Below are 24599 nucleotides of genomic sequence, written 5' to 3' on the forward strand. Positions count from 1 at the left end.
ACGAGCAGTGCACCAAAGTATTGTGGGAAGTGTAGTCCAGGAAGAAAGTGAGACCAATGACATCGCAGACACTTTGAAATACTAAAATATCTAAAAACACATATTACCCACATAATGTCTCCCAAACATCATTAAAATAAGATCTGGTTGTAAAAGGGGTGAAGTGTCCCTTTAATAGACCTTCTGGAGTAGAGAGCAGAGTGAGTCACATAATAAATGTTACTGTATGCCATAGTTATAGGTCACTAATGTATACCTTCACCCATAGGTCACTAATGTGGTGTAACACCTACCTTCACCTCCGTTATGAGATGACCGAAGCTGCTCAGAGGAATCCTGGTCTTGACCGGAGAGGTTGGCATCATGGAATACTGTATTAATTATTGAAATATGACTTAATTAATGAATAAAACCGCTACGTTTTCTTTATCACAAACGTCTATCTAGGACACAGTTGTAACAGAACGTGTTATTCTGTAGATTCCTGCTACTTGAGAAGAGGGACAGTTACACAAGGAAATGTTTTCATGCATGTTATGTTTGTGTTCCACGTGTCCAGGCTTTGACTGACAGCAGGTGTTGTTGGCCAATGGGATATCTCCGTGCAGAGTGCTGTCCAATCGTCTGTGGCGTAGTGGGCGGGACTCAGAGGGAGGCTTACACAAGTGACCCTGGCGGTATGAATTCATGCTGGTGGTGTGCGTGTGATTCTCAGTGCTGACACCAGAGGGCGCCAGGGTTCTACTTTATGAGGTGGAGTCAGTGGTTCCCAAACTTTGTCATGTCAAGGACCGCCAAAATGATACTCATGAGCCTGCGGACTCCCCATTTGAAAATATATGCCAAAAGATTTTTACGGCTCTAGAAGTGATTTTCAACAATTTTCATAAAACGACTCTTCCCACTCTTCCCTTAACGCAGTGGTTCCTAAAGTGGGGTCCGGGGACCACCAGGGGGGTCCTTGAGGGAGTTCCAGAGGGTCCCCATCTAAATGATAGTTAGGAACCAAATGGACCCTTATGGGTCTGTAACTCTGAGAGTGTAGAAATGGAACCAAATGGGTCCATTTGGTTTCATGTGTAGGCTACAGTCTCAGAATTAAATTACCCTTGATTTTACAATATAAATTGTGGGTCCAAGAGATAGAAATGGATCGACCGTAGACTAATTTATGCAGGTCAAACCAGGGCCGTTTTATAAAAATTGTTGAAAATCACTGCTAGAGCCGTAAAAATATATTTTCAAATGGGGGGTTCACAGGCTCATGAGTATAATTTTGGGGGTCCTTGACATGACAAAGTTTGGGAACCACTGACTGTACTGTACTGCATGTTAAATGACGTACTGTAGGCTACTGTATGTTAAATGACTTTAGGCTACTGTGCTGTGCTGTAAAATGACATACTGTCAAATAGGCTACATTCAGATCAAGTCAGGCCAGTCTTTCAGGTCATGAAAGTCATGTTCACATAGTTATGAGTTATGAGTCCTTCCCTATAAGTCTAGTTTTTAGTTGTCAATGAAATTGTCAACATAATATTAGTCTTGGATAGCTTAGTTTTTATAGCTGCGGTGGCGGTGGATCAGGGGTGGAGTGGCCGGATGGTAACTGCAAGGTTCAAACCCTGTGGGCTCCCCCAGAGTTAGTGTTGAAGTGTCCTTGAGCAAGACACTGAACCCTTGCCTTGCATGGTTTCCGCCGCCATCGGTGTATAAATGGGTGAATGTAATGCACAATCTACAGTATGTAAAGCGCCTTGGATATATATAGGCGCTATATATAAATGCACCATTTTACCATTTATTCAGTTTTCGTCATTGAAAAAAAGGGGTTTTCATTGAATCAAGGTACTTTACATATCAGAGGCAGCCAGTCGATCAGAGCTTGCATGTGGGGTAGAATGGGTCATAGAACAAAGCTTCTCAGAGTTCAAAGGGTGAAGACTCCCGGGCCAGGTGATGGTGATGAGGCGAGGTGCTCACCATCAGGGACGTGCAGAGAGTGCTATGTTAAAATAGCGAAAATAGCAGATCTACAAGCTCACTGTGAGCTTGTAGATCAGCTATTTCCGGGGTGCAACCCAGCACACTTTAGCTAGTGGAGATGCGTATACTGTGTACGACATGGATTTCGAAACAAATTTGTTCAATGCAAAATATACTGCGTTCGAGTTCAGGAGACTTCGGAAATAAACGCAATTCTCCCGAATGCTGCCTTCCAGCATGGCATGGAAAGGAGAGGAGTGGCCTTTGCATTTCGTTTACCATCAGTACATGCTGCATTCATGGTCTGGGAGAGGGCAGTTGTTTTACAGACTGGTAAAAGGGCAGGGGCTGAAGCCCCCTTTTTGATTGATTGATTGAACATTTTATTAACAGTTTGCAGAATTACAGTACATTTCAAGCACAAACTCAATACAAAGGCTGTTAACTGTGAGTGGACGACCCAATTAAGCATTACACTTGTTTACAACAGGGTCCACCATGTTCAATTCATCAAAACATTTAGAGACGTACAAATAGACACTTCTATATAGACAAAGAACAGAACAGGAATTCATCATAATGGAGGTAAAAAGGGAAAAGAAACATATACAGTGAGGGGAAAAGGGGGGGGCGGTGGGGGGGGATTCAGATTTTACGGGGGCCAGTTTCGAATTGCAGCCATCCGTAGGTGCCCTTTGAGAGCGGTTTTGAAGGAGTCAAGGGATTCGGATGTCTTAATGACTGTTGGTAGGGCGTTCCACATTTTGGTGGCATAGGAGCGAAAATAATTTAGTCCCTTGTTTGTGCCGAATCTGGGTTGTACATGGTTCGTTGCCCCCTTTGACGTCCCTGCTCACGGTGTCAGAACAGGATCAACCATGATGAAGAGGCCGGCTCCCATCAGAAGTGAGTCCTCGCTCGAGGGTGCTTGAAGTTTGCCCTTTTCATTCGGTGAAAGGGCTTGGAGAGTGAGGGAAAAAAAAACATTTAGCCATTGTTGCTTCGAGTTAGAAATTCTTCCTTCTCAGTAAGGCTGGCAGGGCTGAAAGTGTCCATGTGTCTAAGACAGTGGTTCCCAAACTTCTTCATGTCAAGGACCCCCAAATTGACACTAATTAGCCTTGCGGACCCCCATTTGAAAAGATATGCCAGGGACCCCCATAAGAGAAGATTTTTACAGCTCTAGTAGAGATTCTCAACCCGTTTGATTTCAAGTACCCCCAGTTTGACATGCATTAGTCTACGGACCCCCATTTAATGGCATTTCTATCTCTGGGACCCTCAATACATATTGTAAAATCACTGTTAGTTTGACTCTGAGAGTGTACAAACCGAAATGGAAAGGGAGTTATTTTTTTCTTTCTAATTATTTGTTCGGCCCAAAAAATGGTGTAGGTCTTTAAATAAAGACTTTCTGAATGGGTAAAACGAATGGGAAATTAAATTCTCTTCCGGGCCACTCGTCGGGGGGCGGCACTGCAACGATCTAGATATTGAAAAGAGCATAAGAGAAGAAAATACTTTTTTGCAAGAAATAATATATTTTTTTAAATCGTGAAAAATCGCATCATGAACATGGTATTGTGATTCAAATCGTATCATGAGTTGAGTGAATCGTTACACAAACTAGACTAAAAGGTTAGCGAGGGACTAGTGGAGAACAGATCCATTTTTAGAACTGAAGACAAGTCATTTTGTTTGGTTGTGTTCGGTTGTTGTGCTCTAAAAATGACAGATCTAGGCCTATACAAGTTCACCGCTGTGAGCTTGTAGATTACTGGAGAACTCGCCCCTTCATTTACCAACGACTCTTCCCACTCTTCCCCTTAACGCAGTGGTTCCTAAAGTGGGGTCCGGGGACAGTGTACAGTGTGCAGTCTACTGTACACTACTGTACAGCAGAGGTGGTATCACTTGTGTGGGACGGGACGGGACGGGGGCGGAGTAGCAACGTATTACTTACAACCTTTGATTCTAACATGTAAACACAATTAAATAAGAAGGTTGCCTCTTATATCCAATTTTGTTTCTGGAAAGTTATGCAAATTCTGGCATATTTTCATATAATGCTCAGATTAGGAGCCCAAATCTGGAGCTCTGGCTCATGGACTTCCGACTTATTTTGGTATTGCCATTATCACCTGAATGCAGCGTGACCACTGACCAGTAATGTAAACCAACCAGAATCTCAACTGAGAATACAGGTTCTGTTTCAAGCTCCGTCTATAATGAGACACAATTTGGCCAAGCACACAATCTGCACTGCAGAGCCACTATTACATAGACTTCATAGACAAGCACTTACCTGTTGTTGTTCTGTAGCTGCTGATGCCCTTTTAGGATGACCAGAATCAAATCCAAACTGTTAATTTGACTTACTTACTTAGGCCCGTCGCTCCCAGTGGAGCATAGGCCATCTACGACTCTTCTCCATCCAACACGGTTTTGGGCTATCCTTTCTGCCTCCCGCCAGCTGATTCCCTGTCTCTTCAGCTCCGCCTCAGTGTCCCGCCTCCAGGTGTTTTTGGGTCTCCCTCTCTTCCGCTTCCCCTGGGGATTCCACGCCAGGGCCTGGCGAGTGGTGCTGGTTGTTGGTTTCCTCAGTGTGTGTCCTATCCAACCACACTTTCGTCTCAGGATCTGCTTCTCTACCGGTTCCTGCCTTCCTCTCAGCCACAGTTCCTCATTCCTGTTCGGCCACCTGATCCTAAAGATGCGTCTCAGACTGTTGTTTAAAAAGGTCTGTATCTTCGTCTCTGAACCGTAGAGAAGGACGGATTTTACATTTTAATTAAAGAGCCGCACTTTAGTTGCCGTGGCTATGTCCTTAGAGGACCAGATGTTTTTCAGAATGATGAAGGCTGTCCTGGCTTTGCCTACTCTTGCTATGACATCACTGTTTGTTCCACCCTGCTTGTCTATGATGCTGCCTAGGTAAGTGAAGGAGTTGACTTCTTGAATGGGTTTGCCTCCTACTGTGACTGTTGTTGTTGTTGGTAGAGGTGTTGATTGTTATTATGTTGGTCTTCTTCCTGTTTATTCTCAACCCAGTCCCAAGGGATGTAGTTGCTAGCCTGGTTGTCTTGTCCTGCATTTGGTTGCGTTTGTGTGACAGGAGAGCCAGATCGTCAGCAAAGTCGAGGTCAAGTTGTGTCCATAGGGTCCACTGTATGCCATTTTTCATTCCTTTTGTGGTGGTCTTCATAAATATAATCCAGTCTATGGCTATGAGGAACAAAAATGGCGATAGGAGGCATCCCTGGCGCACACCGGTCTTGACTTCGAAACTCTCGGACAGTTGGCCTCCATGTACAACTGTGCATGATGTTCCTTGATAGGTGTTGTGAATCAGGGTGATAATCTTCTCTGGGATACCGTAATGCCTCAGCAGCTTCCACAGAATCTCTCTATCCAAACTATCAAAGGCTTTTTCATAGTCTATGAAGTTTATAAATAATGGAGAGTTCCATTCGATGGATTGCTCTACAATGATGCGGAGGGTGGCGATTTTGTCCATACAGGATCTGTTGCTCCGGAAACCTGCTTGCTGGTCTCGGAGCAAGGGGTCAACTGCTGCACTCATTCTGTCCAGTATAATTCTATTGAGCACTTTTCCTGGTGCCGATAGAAGCATTATTCCTCTGTAGTTATCACAGTTTGTGAGATCTCCCTTTTTATTTTTGCATTTAAATAATATATTTTTAGGGCCATGCCATGTGGTCTACCTGAATAGCCTTTGTGATCTACTGGTAGATCACAATCTACCTTTTTGAATTTAATTATTAATACAATTATTATTTAAGCACATGTGGTGCAATTTATCGGCAGCAATATTGGAAAACATGCCACCATATTGGAACTTAATGTTATTTTGTATCTTACTTGGCAGAAATACCTCCAGGACATATTCCCTTAGGTGGAAATCTAAGATTCAGCCTCAGCAAAGTGCTATAGTCCAAAATATAGGTCCAGTTGCAGCCATTTATAAAACTGGCGGCCATCTTGAAAATGTAGGAATTCTGCATGGCCCAAGTTGATTATGAATTAGGGTGTCATGAAGGTGATCTGTGCCAAATGTCATGTTTGTATCACCAACTGGCAACTGTGCATTAACCATGAGCAGATGTACATTTATGCAGTTTATTGGCAGCCATATTGGAAAACATGCCGCCATATTGAAACCTAAAGTTATTTTGATCTTCTCTTATATCAAAATGATGGTGAAATCAAAGATTTACAGCCCTAGCAAAGTGATATAGTCCAAAACGTGAAAAAATGGTGGAATTCTGCGTGGCCCGAGGTTGATTATCAATTAGGGTCATATGAAGGTCATCTGTGCCGAATTTCATGCTTTTATCACCAACTGAACTATCATGTCAATTTCCCGCCTAGCTACTGGGGACCCCCTGGAACTCCCTCAAGGGCCCCATGGGGTAGGCTACGGTAAACCATCATAAATAAATAAAATCACACCTGTGTGAAGTGAGGGGCGCTCATGTATCATCGTACATCATCATGCATAATCTCACACTGGCCAATCAGAATGCCACAGATTTACGTCATATTTGGCGGACGTTTGACCTATACTTCCTCCTTTCATTGTCGATGGCACATATGGGACATTTTCCCTTCATTGTCAATGGCATCTAATGTTTGTGTTGCGGACATTTTGTTAGGACAAAAGCTATATATAGGAGGTGCTATAGCGCCCCTCAAAAATAAAAAAATCACACCCGTGTGAACTGAGTGGTGTAAGGTTTTATATAGCATGATCAGCTGTGGTCTGACGTAATGTCTAAGGTATTATATAAGGTAAGGTATTATTTAGCCTCACACCCGGATGTGATTTCACAACTGGCTGTTTTTGCGCAGAGAAAATGACCACGGTTGCTACGGTCATCCAGTTCACCCGGGTGTGATTTAATTACGTCAGAAATTATTTTGAACATAGCAACCATGGTCATTTTTTTATGCACACAAAAGCCAGTTGTAGGAGTGGTTTACACCACTCAAAAAGAACGCAACCAGCTCTATAGAGGGTATGCACGTGACATCATCGTACCTGGACGTTATGCGGGAACGCCCACTGAGTGGCAAAAAACTACTTTCTGGCCTTGACAGCCCATTCATCCAAACAGAAAAGTCCTGTCTGATTGCATTAAACAATGTTAAATTCACCAACATTGCAGCTGTACGAAAAGCTTGAATTATCCTCTTTCTATCTGCAAAGTTTTTGTTTCATAAAAATCCACCATAGAAACGTTATGCGCTACTTTCTGCCAAGAAATGCCCTGCATTTGATTATTTTTCTAAGTGTCAGAGTTTGGAAGTGCTTGTTTTCAATAACACAACGTTTTGCTGCCTCCTGCATTATGTGACATTTAGAAACGGGTGGTACGCAGGACGGTCGAGTGACTTCCAACGAGCGCTTCCAAACTCCAACACTCCATACTGCTCAATGTTTTGCCACTCAGTCTAGATGAGGGGGGCGTGTCCTGATGGGAAAATCATGCATGTGCATACTCTGTATAGAAGTTATTTTGGTGGTTTTGGTGGTGGTTATTTTCGGTATTTTAGGGGCCTCAGCTTAGGGACAATTCATTTTCTTCTATGTGTGGATGAATGGACTGACTGGGCAGGGTTGCTATTCCAACTCTAGATGCCAGATAGCATTATTACAGTGTGTGTTGAGTTGCTTGAGGCTAGATTGACTCATCCATGTTGACTGTGCTGTGTGGAGAGATTTGAGATTAATCCATTCAGGGCGGGAACCCCTTTTGGTGTTTTAAGCTTTATAGCTTATATTGAGAAATAGCAGATCTACAAGCTCGTAGCGCGGCACTCGGTGCCGCGCTACGAGCTTGTAGATCTGCTATTTTTTTGAAAAATCATGACAAATGTGTGGTGCAAATCTTTGAATATATATTCTTTCAGAGCGACCGTTTTTTAACTCAGTTCTTTGCTTCATGGGGGGGTGCCTACAGATGGGGGTCGGCGGCCAAATACAGATAATTCTGGGGGTCCTTGACATGAAATAGTTTGAGAACCACTGACATATATAGAAACATAGGTTTTCTCAGAAAACATTTAGGATTTAGAAGACTTTTTTTTTTAGAATCGTAATGTCTAAATGGGTTAAAACTTGGAGCTATTGCACACATGACTGTCCTCCAGCTGATGTCGTTCCATGCACTGCGTCGACATATCGTCGTCATCGTCCCTGTTTGTTATGTACGTGAAATACTGTTTGTTTATTTATACAAATATGAATTTATGCAAATAATAATCAAATGTTGTATTCAGTCATGCCAATGTGTGTCATCGCCTAATCTTTGATTGACAGCTAATAGGGAAGCAGCTACTAGTGGTGCTCAGCTGGCAGGAGCACGCACGCAGGCACGCACGCACGCACGCACACACACACACACACACACACACACACACACACACACACACACACACGGGTGGTGTGGGGACCTGCCCGGAAGTACCTGTCTGTCTGTCTGTCTCGCACGCGCACGCACACACACACACACACACACGCACACACACACACACACACGCACACACACGGGGCGGAGAGAGAGAGAGAGAGAGAGAGAGAGGAGGAGACACCTGCGCTCCTCTCCGTCTCGACACCGTTTCGGTATAGTTTCGCCGTTCAGCCGGGCGGTGTGTGTGTGCGTGCGTGCGTGTGTGTCTGTCCGTGTCCGCGCGTCGCCCGCACACACCCACCCACCTCACACACCCACACACACATTCACACACACCCTTGCCTGCTTGGCTTGGCTGGCTGGCTTTGCTGCTGTTGCTGCTGCTGTATTTTTTTTTCTTCCTCCTCTCCTTCTTCCTCGTTTCTATATAAAGATGGCTGACGCGAGCAGCGGCGGCGGCGGCACGGGCACGTCCTCCTCGTCGTCCGGCGGCAGCCTGAGCGCCAGCACCGGCACCAGCACCTCCAGCACCTCCACCTCCACCACCACCTCCACCAGCACCTCCTCCTCCTCCGCCGGCAGCAGCAGCGCCGCCGCCGCCGCCGGGGGGGGAGTCGCCGCCGAGGAGAACGGCGGCCCTTCCCCCGGCCCGGAGGCCACCCTGCGGGGCTTCGCGCGGCAGGGCGCGCTGCGCCAGAAGAACATCCACGAGGTGAAGAACCACAAGTTCACCGCCAGGTTCTTCAAGCAGCCCACCTTCTGCTCGCACTGTACGGACTTTATATGGTAAATATTTATAATATTTATTATAATAATTGACCTTCTGCTCGCACTGTACGGACTTTATATGGTAAATATTTATAATATTTATTATAATAATTGACCTTCTGCTCGCACTGTACGGACTTTATATGGTAAATATTTATTATAATAATTAACCTTCTGCTTGCACTGTACGGACTTTATATGGTAAATATTTATAATATTTATTATAATAATTAACCTTCTGCTCACACTGTACGGACTTTATATGGTAAAAATATTATTCATATTTATAATAATTAACCTTCTGTTCCCACTGTATGGACTTTATATGGTAGGCTAATATTAATATTTATTATAATAATTAACCTTCTGTTCCCACTGTACGGACTTTATATGGTACAAATATTATTAATATTTATTATAATAATTAACCTTCTGTTCGCACTGTACGGACTTTATATGGTAGGCTAATGTTAATATTTATTATAATAATTAACCTTCTGTAAGCACTGTACAGACTTTATATGTACAATTAATATTTATATGAATATAATAAACTTCTGTTAATACTGTATGGACTTTAGTGTGTGTGTGTGTGTGTGTGTGTGTGTGTGTGTGTGTGTGTGTGTGTGTGTGTGTGTGTGTGTGTGTGTGTGTGTGTGTGTGTGTGTGTGTGTGTGTGTGTGTGTGTGTGTGTGAGAGAGAGTGTCTGTGTGGCGCACTGCACATGCATGCGCGTGATGATATTGCTATTATGCCAAATGTCCTCACAAGTATTGTAGAATGTGACGCCCTGCACGGCCCAGCATGGCAAGACCATGTTGGTTTAGGTGTTAAAATGCCATTCATAAAACCAGCATCCTAAAACGTTGACGTCCTCACAAGTATAGCTAATACAAGTAATGTCAACGTGACAACAGTGTGTGTGTGTGTGTTTGACAGTCTGCGGGACACAGGTGATTCACTTGCTGCTGCGGATATTATCTGACTGTCCCTACGGACATGCACACACACGCACACACACAAACGCGCACACACACACTGTTGTTGTCACGTTGGTATTTTGCGCCATTCCTCCGCTTGCCACTGATTTCTCCTCAATGCGACAGCAGCAGCCCACATAATGACGTGTTAGTGTGACTGTGTGTGTGCGTGCGTGTGTGTGTGTGCGTGCGTGCGTGCATGTGTGTGTCGCCGCAGAGCGGTCGTTTTACCGCATGGACTGACATCTATGTTGGTAACTGGAGGAGGGCAGGTGGAGGACTGTGTGTGTGTGTGTCTGTGTGTCTGTGTGGTGTGTGTGTGTGTGTGTGTGAGGTTTTCTGAGGATGTGGAATTATTTCCCCTGTGAGTGAGAATTCTTTGAATCTAATTCATGTATTGTGTGAGCTACTTTTATGAATGTGTGTGTGTGTGTGTGTGTGTGGGTGTGTGTGTGTGTGTGTGTGTGTGTGCGTGTGCGCGTGCGTGTGTGTGGTGAGAGATACTTATCTGAATGGATGGTGAGAGATACTTATAGAGAGAGAGAGAGAGAGAACCACCTGAATGCGCGCGCAAGCGTGTCCGAGTGGACCCTCTGAATGTAGCGTGTGCGTGCGTGCGTGGGCGCGTGTGTTTGGGTGGGCGCGCATTCCACAGACTGCATATTCAGGTGTGCGTTTTTCTTCTTGTTTCTCCTTCTCAGGGGCTTTGGAAAGCAGGGCTTCCAGTGTCAAGGTAAGACGGATCCCATTGACAAAGTGTGTGTGTCTGTGTGCGTGCGTGTGCGTGTAATGTATAGTGCATGCATGTGGTCATGGTATCCCTTGGTGTTGTGTGTGTGTGTGTGTGTGTGTGTGTGTGTGTGTGTGTGTGGGAGTCTATATATAACCTCAGTGCAAACCCCAGAGTGTAGAGAGTAGGAGAGTAGCGACACGTCAAACATTGCTCCGATATGGCTGGAACTATCCCATTGAGATGGAATGAGCACTTCCGCATTCCATTGTTACAGCGGGAGTCAACACTATAGTGTCGCCACTCTTCTTACTAGATTACTCCGTGCAAACCCAGCTGGGACCTGCAGCGTACACTGTTACACACCTCAACATCTTTTTAGGCATCGTATATCTGCGCGTGTTTACATAACAAAACCAACAGGCCTAAAAAAACACATGTAGGCCCTACATGTGTTTTTTTACACATCATTTCCCCTCTATAGCTTTAGTTTTATGGCTATACATTTTTTGGAGTGAATACATAAGTATAATTATCTGTAGTGCATGCATGGGCAACTGGCGGCCCCCGGGGGCCACATGCAGCCCTCACCTTCACTTAATGTGGCCCTCAAGTTAATATTGGAATACTGATATATTATTGATTTCAGCTGTTACAATTTCAATCATGCAAACATGACCCGCTTTAATTACTAAATTAGTAGCTTAGTAGCTTAATGACTAGTATTAAAATGTTATTGTCTTTTTGTGTGTTCGTATTTAGTTCGTAAAGTTATATATATATATATATATATATATATATATATATATATATATATATATATATATATATATATATATATATATATAACTATAACTAAATGCATTTGAAATTAAATAAAAAGGTTACATTTCAGGATTCCAATTCAAATATAGCAAAAATAGTCGATCTACAAGCTCAAAATGCGTCGCATCTGCAGATCGGCTATTTTCGCAACGACAGTAATATGCAATGTGGCCCTGTGGAGTGATTGTGGAAATATAGTGGCCCTCTCCATTGTCAAAGTTGCCCGTCCCTGCTGTATAGTGCAGGGTTCCCCAATAGGCGGCCAGCGGGCCATTTGCGGCCCACGGAGCGCCCCCTTGTGGCCCCTGGAAGATTTTTTTTTTTTGTTGTATTGTCGGCGTGTGACATCTGATGTGATTGGTGGATAGGTTGTATTGTCAGCGTGTGACATGTGATGTGATCGGTGGATAGATTGTATTATCAGCATGTGACATGTGATGTGATTGGTGGATAGGTTGTATTGTCAGCGTGTGACATGTGATGTGATCGGTGGATAGGTTGTATTGTCAGCGTGTGACATGTGATGTGATCGGTGGATAGATTGTATTATCAGCATGTGACATGTGATGTGATTGGTGGATAGGTTGTATTGTCAGCGTGTGACATGTGATGTGATCGTTGGATAGGTTGTATTGTCAGCGTGTGACATGTGATGTGATCGGTTGATAGGTTGTATTGTCAGCGTGTGACATGTGATGTGATCGGTGGATAGGTTGTATTGTCAGCGTGTGACATGTGATGTGATCGTTGGATAGGTTGTATTGTCAGCGTGTGACATGTGATGTGATCGGTTGATAGGTTGTATTGTCAGCGTGTGACATGTGATGTGATCGGTGGATAGGTTGTATTGTCAGCGTGTGACATGTGATGTGATCGGTGGATAGGTTGTATTGTCAGCGTGTGACATGTGATGTGATCGGTGGATAGGTTGTATTGTCAGCGTGTGACATGTGATGTGATCGGTGGATAGGTTGTATTGTCAGCGTGTGACATGTGATGTGATCGGTGGATAGGTTGTATTGTCAGCGTGTGACATGTGATGTGATCGGTGGATAGGTTGTATTGTCAGCGTGTGACATGTGATGTGATTGGTGGATAGTTATGCTGTGTTATTATTACTAGTCCTTAGTTCAAATATATCCATCCATCCATCTTCAACCGCTTATCCGTAGTCTGGTCGCGGGGGCAACAGCTCCACCAGAGAGCTCCAGAGCAACATTAGTGACTTCCTCCTGGGGGGGATCCCGAGACGTTCCAAGGCCAGTGAGTCGATGTGTTTCCTCCATCTGGTCCTTGGTCTGCCCCGTGGAGGTCTCCTCCCAGTGGGACGTGCCTCGAGGACCTCCCTATAGGGAGAAGCCCGAGAGGCATCCTAACCAGATGGCCGAACCACCTAAGTGTGGGTACAGCAATGTAATAGATCGTATTATTGACGCATGCATTTTGAGGTGTAATCAGTCTGGTGTCAGAGGCCCTTGAGGGGTGCATACGTTGGTTAGACATACCAACAGTCCTACAGCCATTAGTCCGACAACACCGTCACTCCCGACACGTGTTGCAGGTTGAAAGTAACCTGTGCTGCCGGTCGAGATGCTCCGATAATCGGCCAGCGATCGGTGATCGGCCATATCGGCCGACATTCACTCTGATCGGTAATCAGCATTTACCCTGTCTGTGATCGGCAATCTACTCTATCTGGAGAAACCGATCTTTTACACCATTTAAGTGGTATACATGTCAGATCAGATATATAGTATAACATTATTTAGCATTTTTGTGACAGGCCTAAACATTCTCCCCTTCCTCCCCACACACACAGGAACAGTTTTGACGTGGGTTTTGACATATAATCATTTTGGAAATTTCACAAGATCAGTATCGGTATCAGATCTATCGGTATCGGCCGATCATGAGAAAAACAATCAGTGATCGGTATCGGTCCCAAAGAACCTAATCGGAGCATCCCTAGGTTTAAAATCACCCGTGGCTCCTGACATGTGCTACTCATCATGACTGTATAGGACTGTTGGTATGTATCAGCCTATAACCAAACACATGGACCCGCAAGTAGTGCAGGAAAGGTGCAATTCTGGGGAAAAGTGTGGTTTGCTCGATGGCACAGACGGCTTGGGAAATGTTAGCCCCCTCCCCCACTGATTTAGCTAGCCAATTACAATGTCAAGTCACCCCCTGTGATCATGTGTAAGTAATTAGGAGGGGTTTTATCCCCCAAAAAGCATGTTTTTGCAATAAACGTTTACAAATTCCACATTTGCAGCACCCCCAATGGATGAAAATGGAATTGCGTTGCGCTCTCCGTTGATTAAACCACCCTCGACATGTGAATACAATCTGGGGTGGATTGGACACACTGTTTGAGATTTGTGTTATTTTTTTTGTGAAACAGGCCCCTCCCACTAACTTTGGAAGCCGATTACAGCTGAACGATACGGACTATGGAAATTCTGCCTGTGGTGTTTTAACCGGATAGGTCCAGAGATCATGTGTACCGATTTGTGTGAGATTTGCACAAAAGCTGTAGGTGGAAGAGCAAAAAGTGTGTTTTGAAGAAAAGTCAAAATGGCGGAAAATCTATCCTGACGCAAATGGGCGTGGCCTATATGGGGAGATGCGTCATGCCCCAAGGAATCCAGTGAAAGTGAAATTTAGATTTTCCGACCTACGGTGCAATAGTTATAAGGCGACATGTAAAATGGGCTGTTCTAGCGCCACCATGAGGCCGACTGATGTAATCATTTATTACATTAATTGTAATAATTATTATGAACCTCCCCTCCAAGTGTTGTGACTGTAGCTCCGACGGTTTCTGAGAGAAAAAGACTTGTGAGTTTTCACATTTTCCCATGTGTTAATAATAATAATTTGTTAAATTGAAAAAAAGGGCTTTGTTAAGACCTCCGTAATATTATGGTCAATGCCTGTGTGAAATGTCGGAGCGATTGGTGCAGCCAGTGAGGCGCTACGGCAGTGTTTCAGACATTCATTCAGACAGACATTCAGACAATGAGTGAATTATAGTATGATGATGATATGATATGATGATTTTTTTTTTTTTAAAGATATTTTTTTGTCTTTTCTGCCTTTTTATTGATAGTATCAAGTGAAGACAGGAAAGAGAGAGAGAGAGAGAAGGGGAGAGACATAGCAGGAAGGTCGTCATGAACGGGACTCGAACACGCGACGCGCTGTCAGGCCAGAGCCTATATGCCTATATATGTGGCATGATGCGCCTGGACCGCTAGGCCAGCGGACACTGCTGCTGTGTTCATTTTGACAGCACATTTTGATTTTTAGTTTACTAGTCGTCATAGTCTTATGAATAAAATTCCATTCAGTTTTTAGTCACCTGAAGTTTTAGTTTTAGTCTAGTTTTAGTCGACTAATTATCGTAAGATGTACAGTTGTAACGTGTGTTTACAACGTGTGTTACAAAATTCTGTTCAGTGTCTGCAGTCGCCATATATGGAGAAGGCGATGCTTTCGTGATCTGTATCCTGAAGCACTTGTTGAAGTACTATTGTTTGTGTTCAAGAATTTCTTCTTTCGTTAAATGTGAATGCAAATAAAGGTGTGTGTGTGTGTGTGTGTGTGTGTGTGTGTGTGTGTGTGTGTGTGTGTGTGTGTGTGTGTGTGTGTGTGTGTGTGTGTGTGTGTGTGTGTGTGTGTGTGTGTGTGTGTGTGTGTGTGTGTGTGTGTGTGTGTGTGTGTGTGTGTGTGTGTGTGTGTGTGTGTGTGTGTGTGTGTGAAGAACTCCATATATGGGCATAACAAGGACACAGACATAATAACTGTGTGGGGAATGCATTTCCAACTTGCATCGTTCCAAGTAGGCCACCGCTCTAGTGTTTGTAATGTAACAGAGTATCTGTTGTGTGAAGCAGTGTGCTAACAGCGCAGTGTGTTTCATCAGTGGCCTATATGGAGTTGTGCATAACTAATATTAAATGTATAGGCTCTTTTAACCCATTCTAGGCGGGAACCCCTTTTGGTTGTTGTAAGCATTATGTTATACTTTAGCTGTTGAAAAATAGCAGAACTACAAGCTCAAGCTACGAGCTTGTAGGTCTGCTATTTTTGAAAAAGCGTGAAAATGTGGCGCAAATCTTTGAATATATATTCTTTCAGAGCGAACATTTTTTCAACTCAAATCTTTGCTTCTGGGGGGCGTCCCTGGAACAACATATTGTCAGAAGGGGGTCGGCGGCCAATTACATAACATTTTTGGGGTCCTTGACGTGAAATATTGAGCACCACTGAGATAGAAACATGAGGTATTTCAGGAAACTGTCATGATTTAGAACATGGATACATAGATATAGAAAATAAAAAATCACACCCGTGTGAACTGAGTGGTGTAAGGTTTTATATAGCATGATCAGCTGTGGTCTGACGTAATGTCTGACGTAATGAAATCACACCCGTGTGAACTGGGTGACCATAGCAACCATTCTCATTTTTTGGTACGAACAGACAGACAGACAAACAGACAGACACGTAAACTAACAAAGCCAGTTGTAGGAGTGGTTTACACCACTCAAAAAATAGATGCCTCATTGGCTGCTGCAGTTCGTTGGAGCCATGTGTGTTGACGGGAGGGGCGTGACTACTGGCCAATCACAGCGCATCTTTTCCGGGACTTATCGGACCAGAACATGCGCTCATGCACGCTCATGCTTCCGCGGGGCTTCGCAATCTGTTGCCCTCCCTTGAGCCCATACGCTCCACAGTCGGGTCTAAATGGGTTAAACCCTCAACACTTGGAAAACTTGTACTTGGCCTGCTCTTTTTTTCTCCCCCCCCCCTCTACACCAAACCCCTGACACTTACAGAAACGGCCGATGTTCCTCTCTGAATACCGGATGCTAGCTGCTAGCTAGTTTAACTCATTTTGGGCGGGAACCCCTTTTGGTGTTTTAAACATTATGTTATAATTTAGCTATTGAAAAATAGCAGATCTACAAGCTCATAGCGCGCCACCGAGTGGCGCGCTACGAGCTTGTAGATCTGCTATTTTTGAAAAATCGTGAAAATGTGGCACAAATTTGGAATATATATTCTTTCCAGAGTGAACATTTTTAACTCAAATCTTTGCCTCTGAGGGGTTCCTGGAACAACATATTTTCAGATGGGGTCGGCGGCCAATTACATATCATTTTTGGGGACCTTGACATGAAATATTGAGCACCACTGATACAGAAATTCAGTATTTCTTCAGTATTTCTGAATAGGTATTTCAGAAAACTGAAGGCTTTTTTTTTTTTTTTTTACGTCAGGCCTACATTAAATGGGTTAAGTGATTCATGTAAAAAATAAAATAAAATCACACACAGGTTTGGTGGAAACCCCTGGCCTGTTATTCAGTCTGAGGACCCTCTAGGGGTCGCTGGAACCCCTGGTCTAGAGCCCTGCATCGGGAGCGGTAGCCCGCGGTACCCAACGCAAATGTTGCGGGGCGATATTTAACCCTTTTAGACCTGTGGACGATTCTAAAAAAACATGTCTTCTAAATCCTGACCGTTTCTATGTCATATGTGCTCAACCTTTTTCATGTCAAGGACCCCCAGAATTATCTGTCTACATTTTAGATATGCTATTTTTCAATAGGTAAAGTAATGCTTCCCACTGAGCATTTTTGTAGTCTAATAGACGTCTAAATGGCAAAAAAATTGTCTAAAAACTGGGGTAAAAATAGTCGTTTCAACGTCTATATATATATATATAGACGGTCTACATTTAGACCTTGGTTAGCCTGGCTAATCAAGGTCTAAATGTAGACCGTCTATATATAGACGTTGAAACACCGTTGTTTCAACGTCTAATCTAAGCCTAGACTGCTAAAAAACCTATTGTGACTATTTTCACCCCAGTTTTTAGACGGTCATTTAGACCGAAAATTGGGTTCGGTGGGTTACAACACCAGAATGGGTTAAAGGCCTGCAGGAAGGCGGGAACAGGCGGTCAAGGCAAAACCAGCGGGCCCCACAAAACCCTGCATCAACTGCGGTGGCTCAGGGGTAGAGTGGCTGGATGGTAACCGCAAGGTCGCCAGTTCGAACCCTGTGGGCTCCCCCAGAGTTAGTGTCGAAGTGTCCTTGAGCAAGACTCTGAACCCCCTAATTGGTCCTGATGTGCTGGTTGGTGCCTTGCATGGTTTCCGCCGCCATCGGTGTATGAATGTGTGTGTGAATGGGTGAATGTAATGCACAATCTATGTAAAGCGCCTTGGATAAAGGCGCTATATAAATGCACCATTTTAGATACAGAGCGTATATATAGTATACGCAAGATATGAATATGTGTTGGAGAAAGTAACTTCCCCTACTGTGTTGGACATTGCATGTATTGTGGAGTCTCTCTCTCTCTCTCTCTCTCTCTCTGTGCGCGTCCTGTGCACACTGCAGCTCGTTGCAGTGTCCATGATTTGTAGACTTGTATTTATAGATTTGTATTATCGTGAGAACGATGGCTTCCATTTTCACATCGAACCTTTTCAGGAACAGAAAGCCACGCAGTTTCTATATTAGCTTGGGTTCCTCATCGATGATGATGTCACCGGTGGCGGACGGGTTTCTGAACTGCCCACAGCCCTCCTATCTTTATGCCATTTTATCATGTGTATTATTAGTGAGGACCAATTATATGAAGGTCTGTTGAATAGTGGTGAAGTGGTCCTTTAACACATTTAGACCCGAGGACGATTCTACAAATGTCTTCTAAATCCTGACAGTTTTCTGAAAAAGCTATGTTTCTATGTCAGTCGTTCTTCGATTTTTCAAAAATAGCAGACCTACAAGCTCGTAGCGCGCCACTCGGTGGCGCGCTACGAGCTTGTAGATTTTTCAATAGCTAAAGCATAACGTGATGCTAACACCAAAAGGGGTCCCCGCCCAAAATGGGTTAAACCATTTAGACCTGAGGACGATTCTACAAATGTCTTCTAAATCCTGACAGTTTTCTGAAAAACCTCATGTTTCTAATGTCAGTGGTGCTCAACCTTTTTCATGTCAAGGACCCCCAGAATTATCTGTATTTGGCTGCAGACCCCCATCTAAAATATGTTGTTCCAGGGACCCCCCCCCCCCCAGAAGCAAAGATTTGAGTTAAAAACATTCACTCTGAAAGAATATATAATCAAAGATTTGCACCACATTTTCAGAATTAAAATAAATAAATAGCAGACCTACAAGCTCGTAGCGCGGCACTCGGTGCCGCGCTATGAGCTTGTAGATCTGCTATTTTTCAATAGCTAAAGCGTAACATAATGCTCAAAACGCCAAAAGTACAGAGTACAGTAGTACAGTACTTAAGTAAATGTACTGAGATACTTTCTAGCACTGATTGTTGTTTCATAATCAAGTTCAAAGGTCAAGTTTATTTCTATGTCCCCAACTGGGACAGTGTTTGACCCAGCTTTATGGTTTCCTGTCGTGTGTGTGTGTGTGTGTGTGTGTGTGTGTGTGTGTGTGTGTGTGTGTGTGTGTGTGTGTGTGTGTGTGTGTGTGTGTGTGTGTGTGTGTGTGTGTGTGTGTGTGTGTGTGTGTGTGTGTGTGTGTGTGTGTGTGTGTGTGTGTGTGTGTGTGTGTGTGTGTGCAAATTAATGCGACTCACCTCTCACACACAGTGTATAGTAGAAAAACTAATATTTACACACACACACAGCGAATTCCATTCAAAGGAAACACCCATGGTATTGTAAAACATATGTTTACATTGCCAAAGCAAAGTGTCAAAATATAAAAATGTCACATTGCGTTTTGCTTTTTTGCTTTTTGAAACAAATAGAACCAAGCTTTTGCCGTCACTTTGGGACAAATACCAGACGTACCAATTTGTTTTATCAAATTCTTTAAAATAGTATACAAAAAATCACACCCGTGTGAAGTGAGGGACGCTCCTATCATTCATCGTACATCATCACCATACTCGTAGTTGAGAGTTGAAAGACTCCAACATATCAATGTTTGTGTTTACACTATATGACGTAAAATTGTCCATTCATTGCCAATGGGAATTTAATGTTCAGTATGTGTCTCTGGTTAGAAAGTGTAGCTCTGTTTCCGCCACATTCCGCCGTCTGTCTTCCCTTGCAGAGCGGGGTCTGTCTGTGATGGCCTTTCTCTATTGCAAGGCTGCGTTCACTGAGTCTGTACCTAGTCAATGCTTTCCTAAGCTTTGGGCCGTTTACCGTGCTCAGGTATTCAGCCAATGTATATTCTATTTTTAGTGCTAGATAGCATTCCATTTTGCTTTGGTTTTGGGTAGTCTCTTTTTTCAGTATGCCAGGCAGCTTTTATTTTTGTTTTCTCATAATCTGTTCTAATGGGTTTTCTGTCTGGTGGTTGTGCATATATATTTGTGCATCCCCGTAGGTTTTTTTTCTCTGTGGTTGAGGACCTTTTGTTATGGAGCGTGTCTGGCTTGGCTTAGGGTTTACTCTGTGGTTGAGGGTTATGGCCCGCATTTATCAATGGAGTGTACATTCTGCCTCAAATTCGAGGCGAGCGTGGGTTTTCGGCGAGCGGTCACATCGGCACGGCATTTATCATGTGATCGTAAACGGCTGACGCACGCACGCACGCACGCACGCACGCACGCACGCACGCACGCACGCACGCACGCACGCACACCTACTTTCAAGTGTGCATTTTTTCACACTGGAGCGAAACCGCAGTGTTTGCCAGTATGACTATTCTGTGTGGGTGTGGGTACGACCTTCGTCAAGTAGTGTGCAGGCTACATTAGTCACACATCACAGTTACGTCGTCATGAATGGAATCAGTTTGTAGGATATTTATTTATTTATTTATTTTTTATACTTTTTATCCCACGATTTTGTAACCCATTTTTCACCCCTGTGTCAATTATCTAATGTGATCCTGGGCTCTACACACCCTCCGCCAACCTAGTCCCCATATATGGGGGACATGGGGAGAGCAACGGACTTGAACTCATGCTTCCTTCATGCCTGAGTGTCCAAGTTGCTCCTTTTACACCTGCCAGGGGGGAGTTTCCCTGGATGGACGTAACGCGTGGAAGGAACACGTTATTCCAACCAGTTCCTTTCCCCTCCATCAGGCGCCCCGGCTGGCCAGGGGGAGGCAGTTTAGAGACCAGGATTACTGCATGTTTTTTGTGAGGGTACCTACCCTAGGGGACACGCCGCCAGCACCCACAGCGTCCCCAGCGGGAATCGAACCCAGGACCTTCTAGCTGTGAGGCGACAGCACTACCAACTGTGCCACCGTGCCCCCTCATATATTTATTTAAACCCATTCTTAAGAAGTTGCGCAGTGCACTGCGCGTTAAAGCGACCCCCCCCCCTCCCCCTGAGGTCGGACTACTGTGACTGTGAGTGGCGCCACGTTAATGACAGACAGCTGGCAACAGTGACAAGGCAGGCAGGAATTCATAATCAACGTTTATGGCAGTGGTCACTGATTCATGAATGAATGAATTAATGAATGAATGCATGTAAACACATGGATGAGGATGATGAAGGCTGGTGTGTGCTGGATGGTCATGAGTGAAGATATCACGTGCGCTGCACAGGTTTGGATCGTGTGGTTTCTATCCTCGACGCAGACCGTTGTACATGACACCAGGCGTACAGTATATAGCAGTGGTTCCCAAAGTGGGGTCCTTGAGGGGGGGGGGTAGGAGTGATAGTTTGGAACCAAAATACCAAATGGACCCTTATGGGTCTGTATCTCTGAGAGTGTACAAATGTTATTTTTTGTTAAATTAACATTGATTTTACAATATAATTTGGGGTCTCAGAGATAGAAATGTCATTAAAGGACCTATAACATAAAATTAAACTTTTTCAATTTATTTTGTGTTTTTGGGGCTCCCATATGTGTTTTCTATCCCCACATATAACCAATTTTGAACAATCAGGCTTTCATATCATATGGGTGTTTTAATGGAAATTGCTCTCAGGAACAGCTCAACTGATTTTGGCCTCATCGTGATGTCATCAATGTCACCCTACTTTGTATAATTGTCTCCACATGACAAGGCATGGGGAGAGAGTATGTTTTGCACTCCGTCCGTCCGTCCGTGTGTCCGTCCGTCCGTCCGTCCGTCCGTCTGTGACCAGCTAATCTCCGGCACCGTTAACCCGGTCGATGCCAAATTTTGCACACACTCCCTGGATGCCAACGATGAACCTCTGCCCCAAAATTTCCAGAACGGCCTGTTATAGCGCCACCAGGAGGCCGCTTTGTGCAAAACAAGTTTTTGGACAGTACACCTACAGATTTTGTCCAAACATCACGCAAATTGGTACACAGTCTCTCTAGAGCAAGGGTTTTCAACTGATTATGAACCAGGGACCACCACCCTGACTGAGAATCAACCTGGGGACCACCACTCTGACTGAGAATCAACCTGGGGACCACTACCCTGACTGAGAATTAACCTGGGGACCATTGTTGTGTTGGGAGGGGGTTTATGGGCATGGTGTGGGGGAAAGAAATTAACCTTCCATATTAAACTCATGTTGCTGTTCATTGTAACTTACTCTATGAGTAAGCAGACACTTGCGATTGATTATGGGCACATTTCCATATAATGGTGACTCAACCAGGCAAACCGGTACGGTTTCCCTTGAGATTCTAACTCACCTTTCTGTGGAAGTTCTTGACATCCGACTTCCCAGTAACTGACAACATCGACGCGTCATCGTTTGTCACCAGATCATTTACTGCATTGTTTCTTAACTTGTGGTCAATGCAATAAATCTTCACTTTCCTACATTACTAAATGCATGGTCAGGGACCACATGCAACACCTTCACGGACCACCAGTGGTCCACGGACCACCTGTTGAAAACCCATGCTCTAGCGCCATTCAACGAAACGGGTCTTTCAGATTTCTCGGACTCCATCCTGATTGGCTAAGATTGGCTTCCAAAGTTCGCAGGAGTGCTCAGTTTCAAACAAAATGCTGCAAATCATGAATACATTGTGTGATTTCCGTGAAATTGTGCACGCACATTCCCACTAGGCCGAGGAAGAAATGCCACATGAACATTTTCAACTCAGCCTCATGGTGGCGCTATAACTGGCTGAAAAGTGTTTTACCTCTAACTGCACGGCTCTGTGGATAACTTTGTATGCCAACTCCCTAGAGGCCAAGGAAAAACCTTTTCCTGGAATTTTTCACATCTGCTCTTTATAGCGCCACCAGGAGGCCGACATATGTAAAACACATTTTCTAATATTACTCCTTCAGATTTTATCCAAATTTCACGCAAATCGGTACACATGCTCTCCATAGTCATGTGATCAAGACAGGTCTGTTTGATTTCTCATAATCCACCCTCATTGGCTACGATTGGCTTCTAAACTTTTCAGGAGTAGCCCGCTTTCTACCTGTTTTGTACAAATCGCCACAACTACTCAACGCAGCGTCCGATTGTGTTGAAACTGTGCATGCATATTCCCACTAGGCTTTGGAAGAAATGCCACTTGACCGTTTTCAAATCAGCCTCATGGTGGCGCTACAACAGGCCAAGCCGCGACACACACACACACACACACACACACACACACACACACACAGGTCACCTGGTGGAGACCTGTGCCCAGAAGGGCACTTTTTCTAGTTCCTCCTCTTCTTCAGTCTTCAGTTCCAAATTTGCATTTCCACTTTGTTTACAATGTCCACCATTGTTGATTTTCCAAGCTGGCATGGAATGGAAACAATCCTGGTTTTATCTTGCATCAGTATTATAATGACTCAAATATTAAATAATCTGCATATCAGCACCCCCACCACCTCAGGACATTGTGGTACTGCAGCTAAAACTGCTTGCAAAGTCCAGAAAGAAATTACAAGGCCTGGTTATATCAGAGTGGTGATTGAGACTCAAACCATTAGACATAGTCTAGACAATATGATATTAAAAGCATTTTTAAAATGCATGTTATTTGCGCTTTAAATGGGTGGTCCGTAGCCCAATTCTTGATATTAAACAGGTTGAGAATCACTGCTAGAGCCGTAACAATCTTCTCTTATGGGGGTCCCTGGCGTATCTCTTCAAATGGGGGTCCGCTGGGCTAATTAGTGTCATTTTGGGGTTCATTGTTGTCATGAACAAGTTTGGGGAACGGCACTGGTACATAATGTAGGTTTGGAGACCTCAGCACTGTCCATGACGAGATTTAACCCATTTTGGTCGGGAACCCCTTTTGGTGTTTTAAACATTGTTATAATTTAGCTATTGGAAAATAGCAGATCTACAAGCTCGTAGCTTGTAGGTCTGCTATTTTTGAAAAATCGTAAAAATGTGGCGCAAATATTTGAATATATATTCTTTCAAAGTGAATGTTTTTAACTCGGGTCTAAACGGGTTAAACAGCGGCGCCGCCCGCCCGCCGGTCCCGAGTCCCGGAAACGCTCTCGCAGAAGAAGCGCTCAGCCTACTGTAGGTCTGATGATCTGCACCTGCAATTTATCTGAATGACTGTTAACCCATTTTGGCCGGAACCCCTTTTGGTGTTAGCATTATATTATGCTTTAGCTATTGAAAAATAGCAGATCTACAAGCTCATAGCGCGCCACCAAGTGGCGCGCTACGAGCTTGTAGGTCTGCTATTTTTGAAAAATCGAAGAACGACTGACATAGAAACATAGCTTTTTCAGAAAACTGTCAGGATGTAGAAGACATTTTTAGAAACTGATCTCAGGTCAAAATGGGTTTTAATTAAAGCACTTATTTAATTAGGTGAACGATTAAGCACATAAGCTTAGCCTGTAATTATCATTGCAAATAGGCAGGATATACATGCATGTCATTTTGTCACTTGGAAATAAAATAGGCTGTGCGTGTCCAAAATCAAAATGTGATTT

The 24599-nt window shown here is 44.0% G+C and overlaps 2 protein-coding genes across 2 annotated transcripts in view; one reads left to right on the forward strand and one right to left on the reverse strand.

Annotated features, from left to right (window-relative positions):
- Nucleotides 1-24599, reverse strand: part of LOC306922249 (protein kinase C beta type-like) — a 183505-nt gene that overhangs the window by 77253 nt on the left and 81653 nt on the right.
- Nucleotides 8634-24599, forward strand: part of LOC306922131 (protein kinase C beta type-like) — a gene marked incomplete at its 3' end in the record, with an annotated part of 58535 nt that continues 42569 nt past the window's right edge. Inside the window, exons 1-2 of the mRNA XM_079499526.1 lie at nt 8634-9206; nt 10870-10901. Coding sequence (XP_079355652.1) covers nt 8854-9206; nt 10870-10901 — 385 coding nt within the window. The 5' untranslated portion in view covers nt 8634-8853. The remainder of the gene's footprint in view (nt 9207-10869; nt 10902-24599) is intronic.

The sequence above is a fragment of the Electrona antarctica genome, assembly GCF_951216825.1.
Source record: "Electrona antarctica genome assembly, chromosome: 4".
NCBI classification, from domain to species: domain Eukaryota; kingdom Metazoa; phylum Chordata; class Actinopteri; order Myctophiformes; family Myctophidae; genus Electrona; species Electrona antarctica.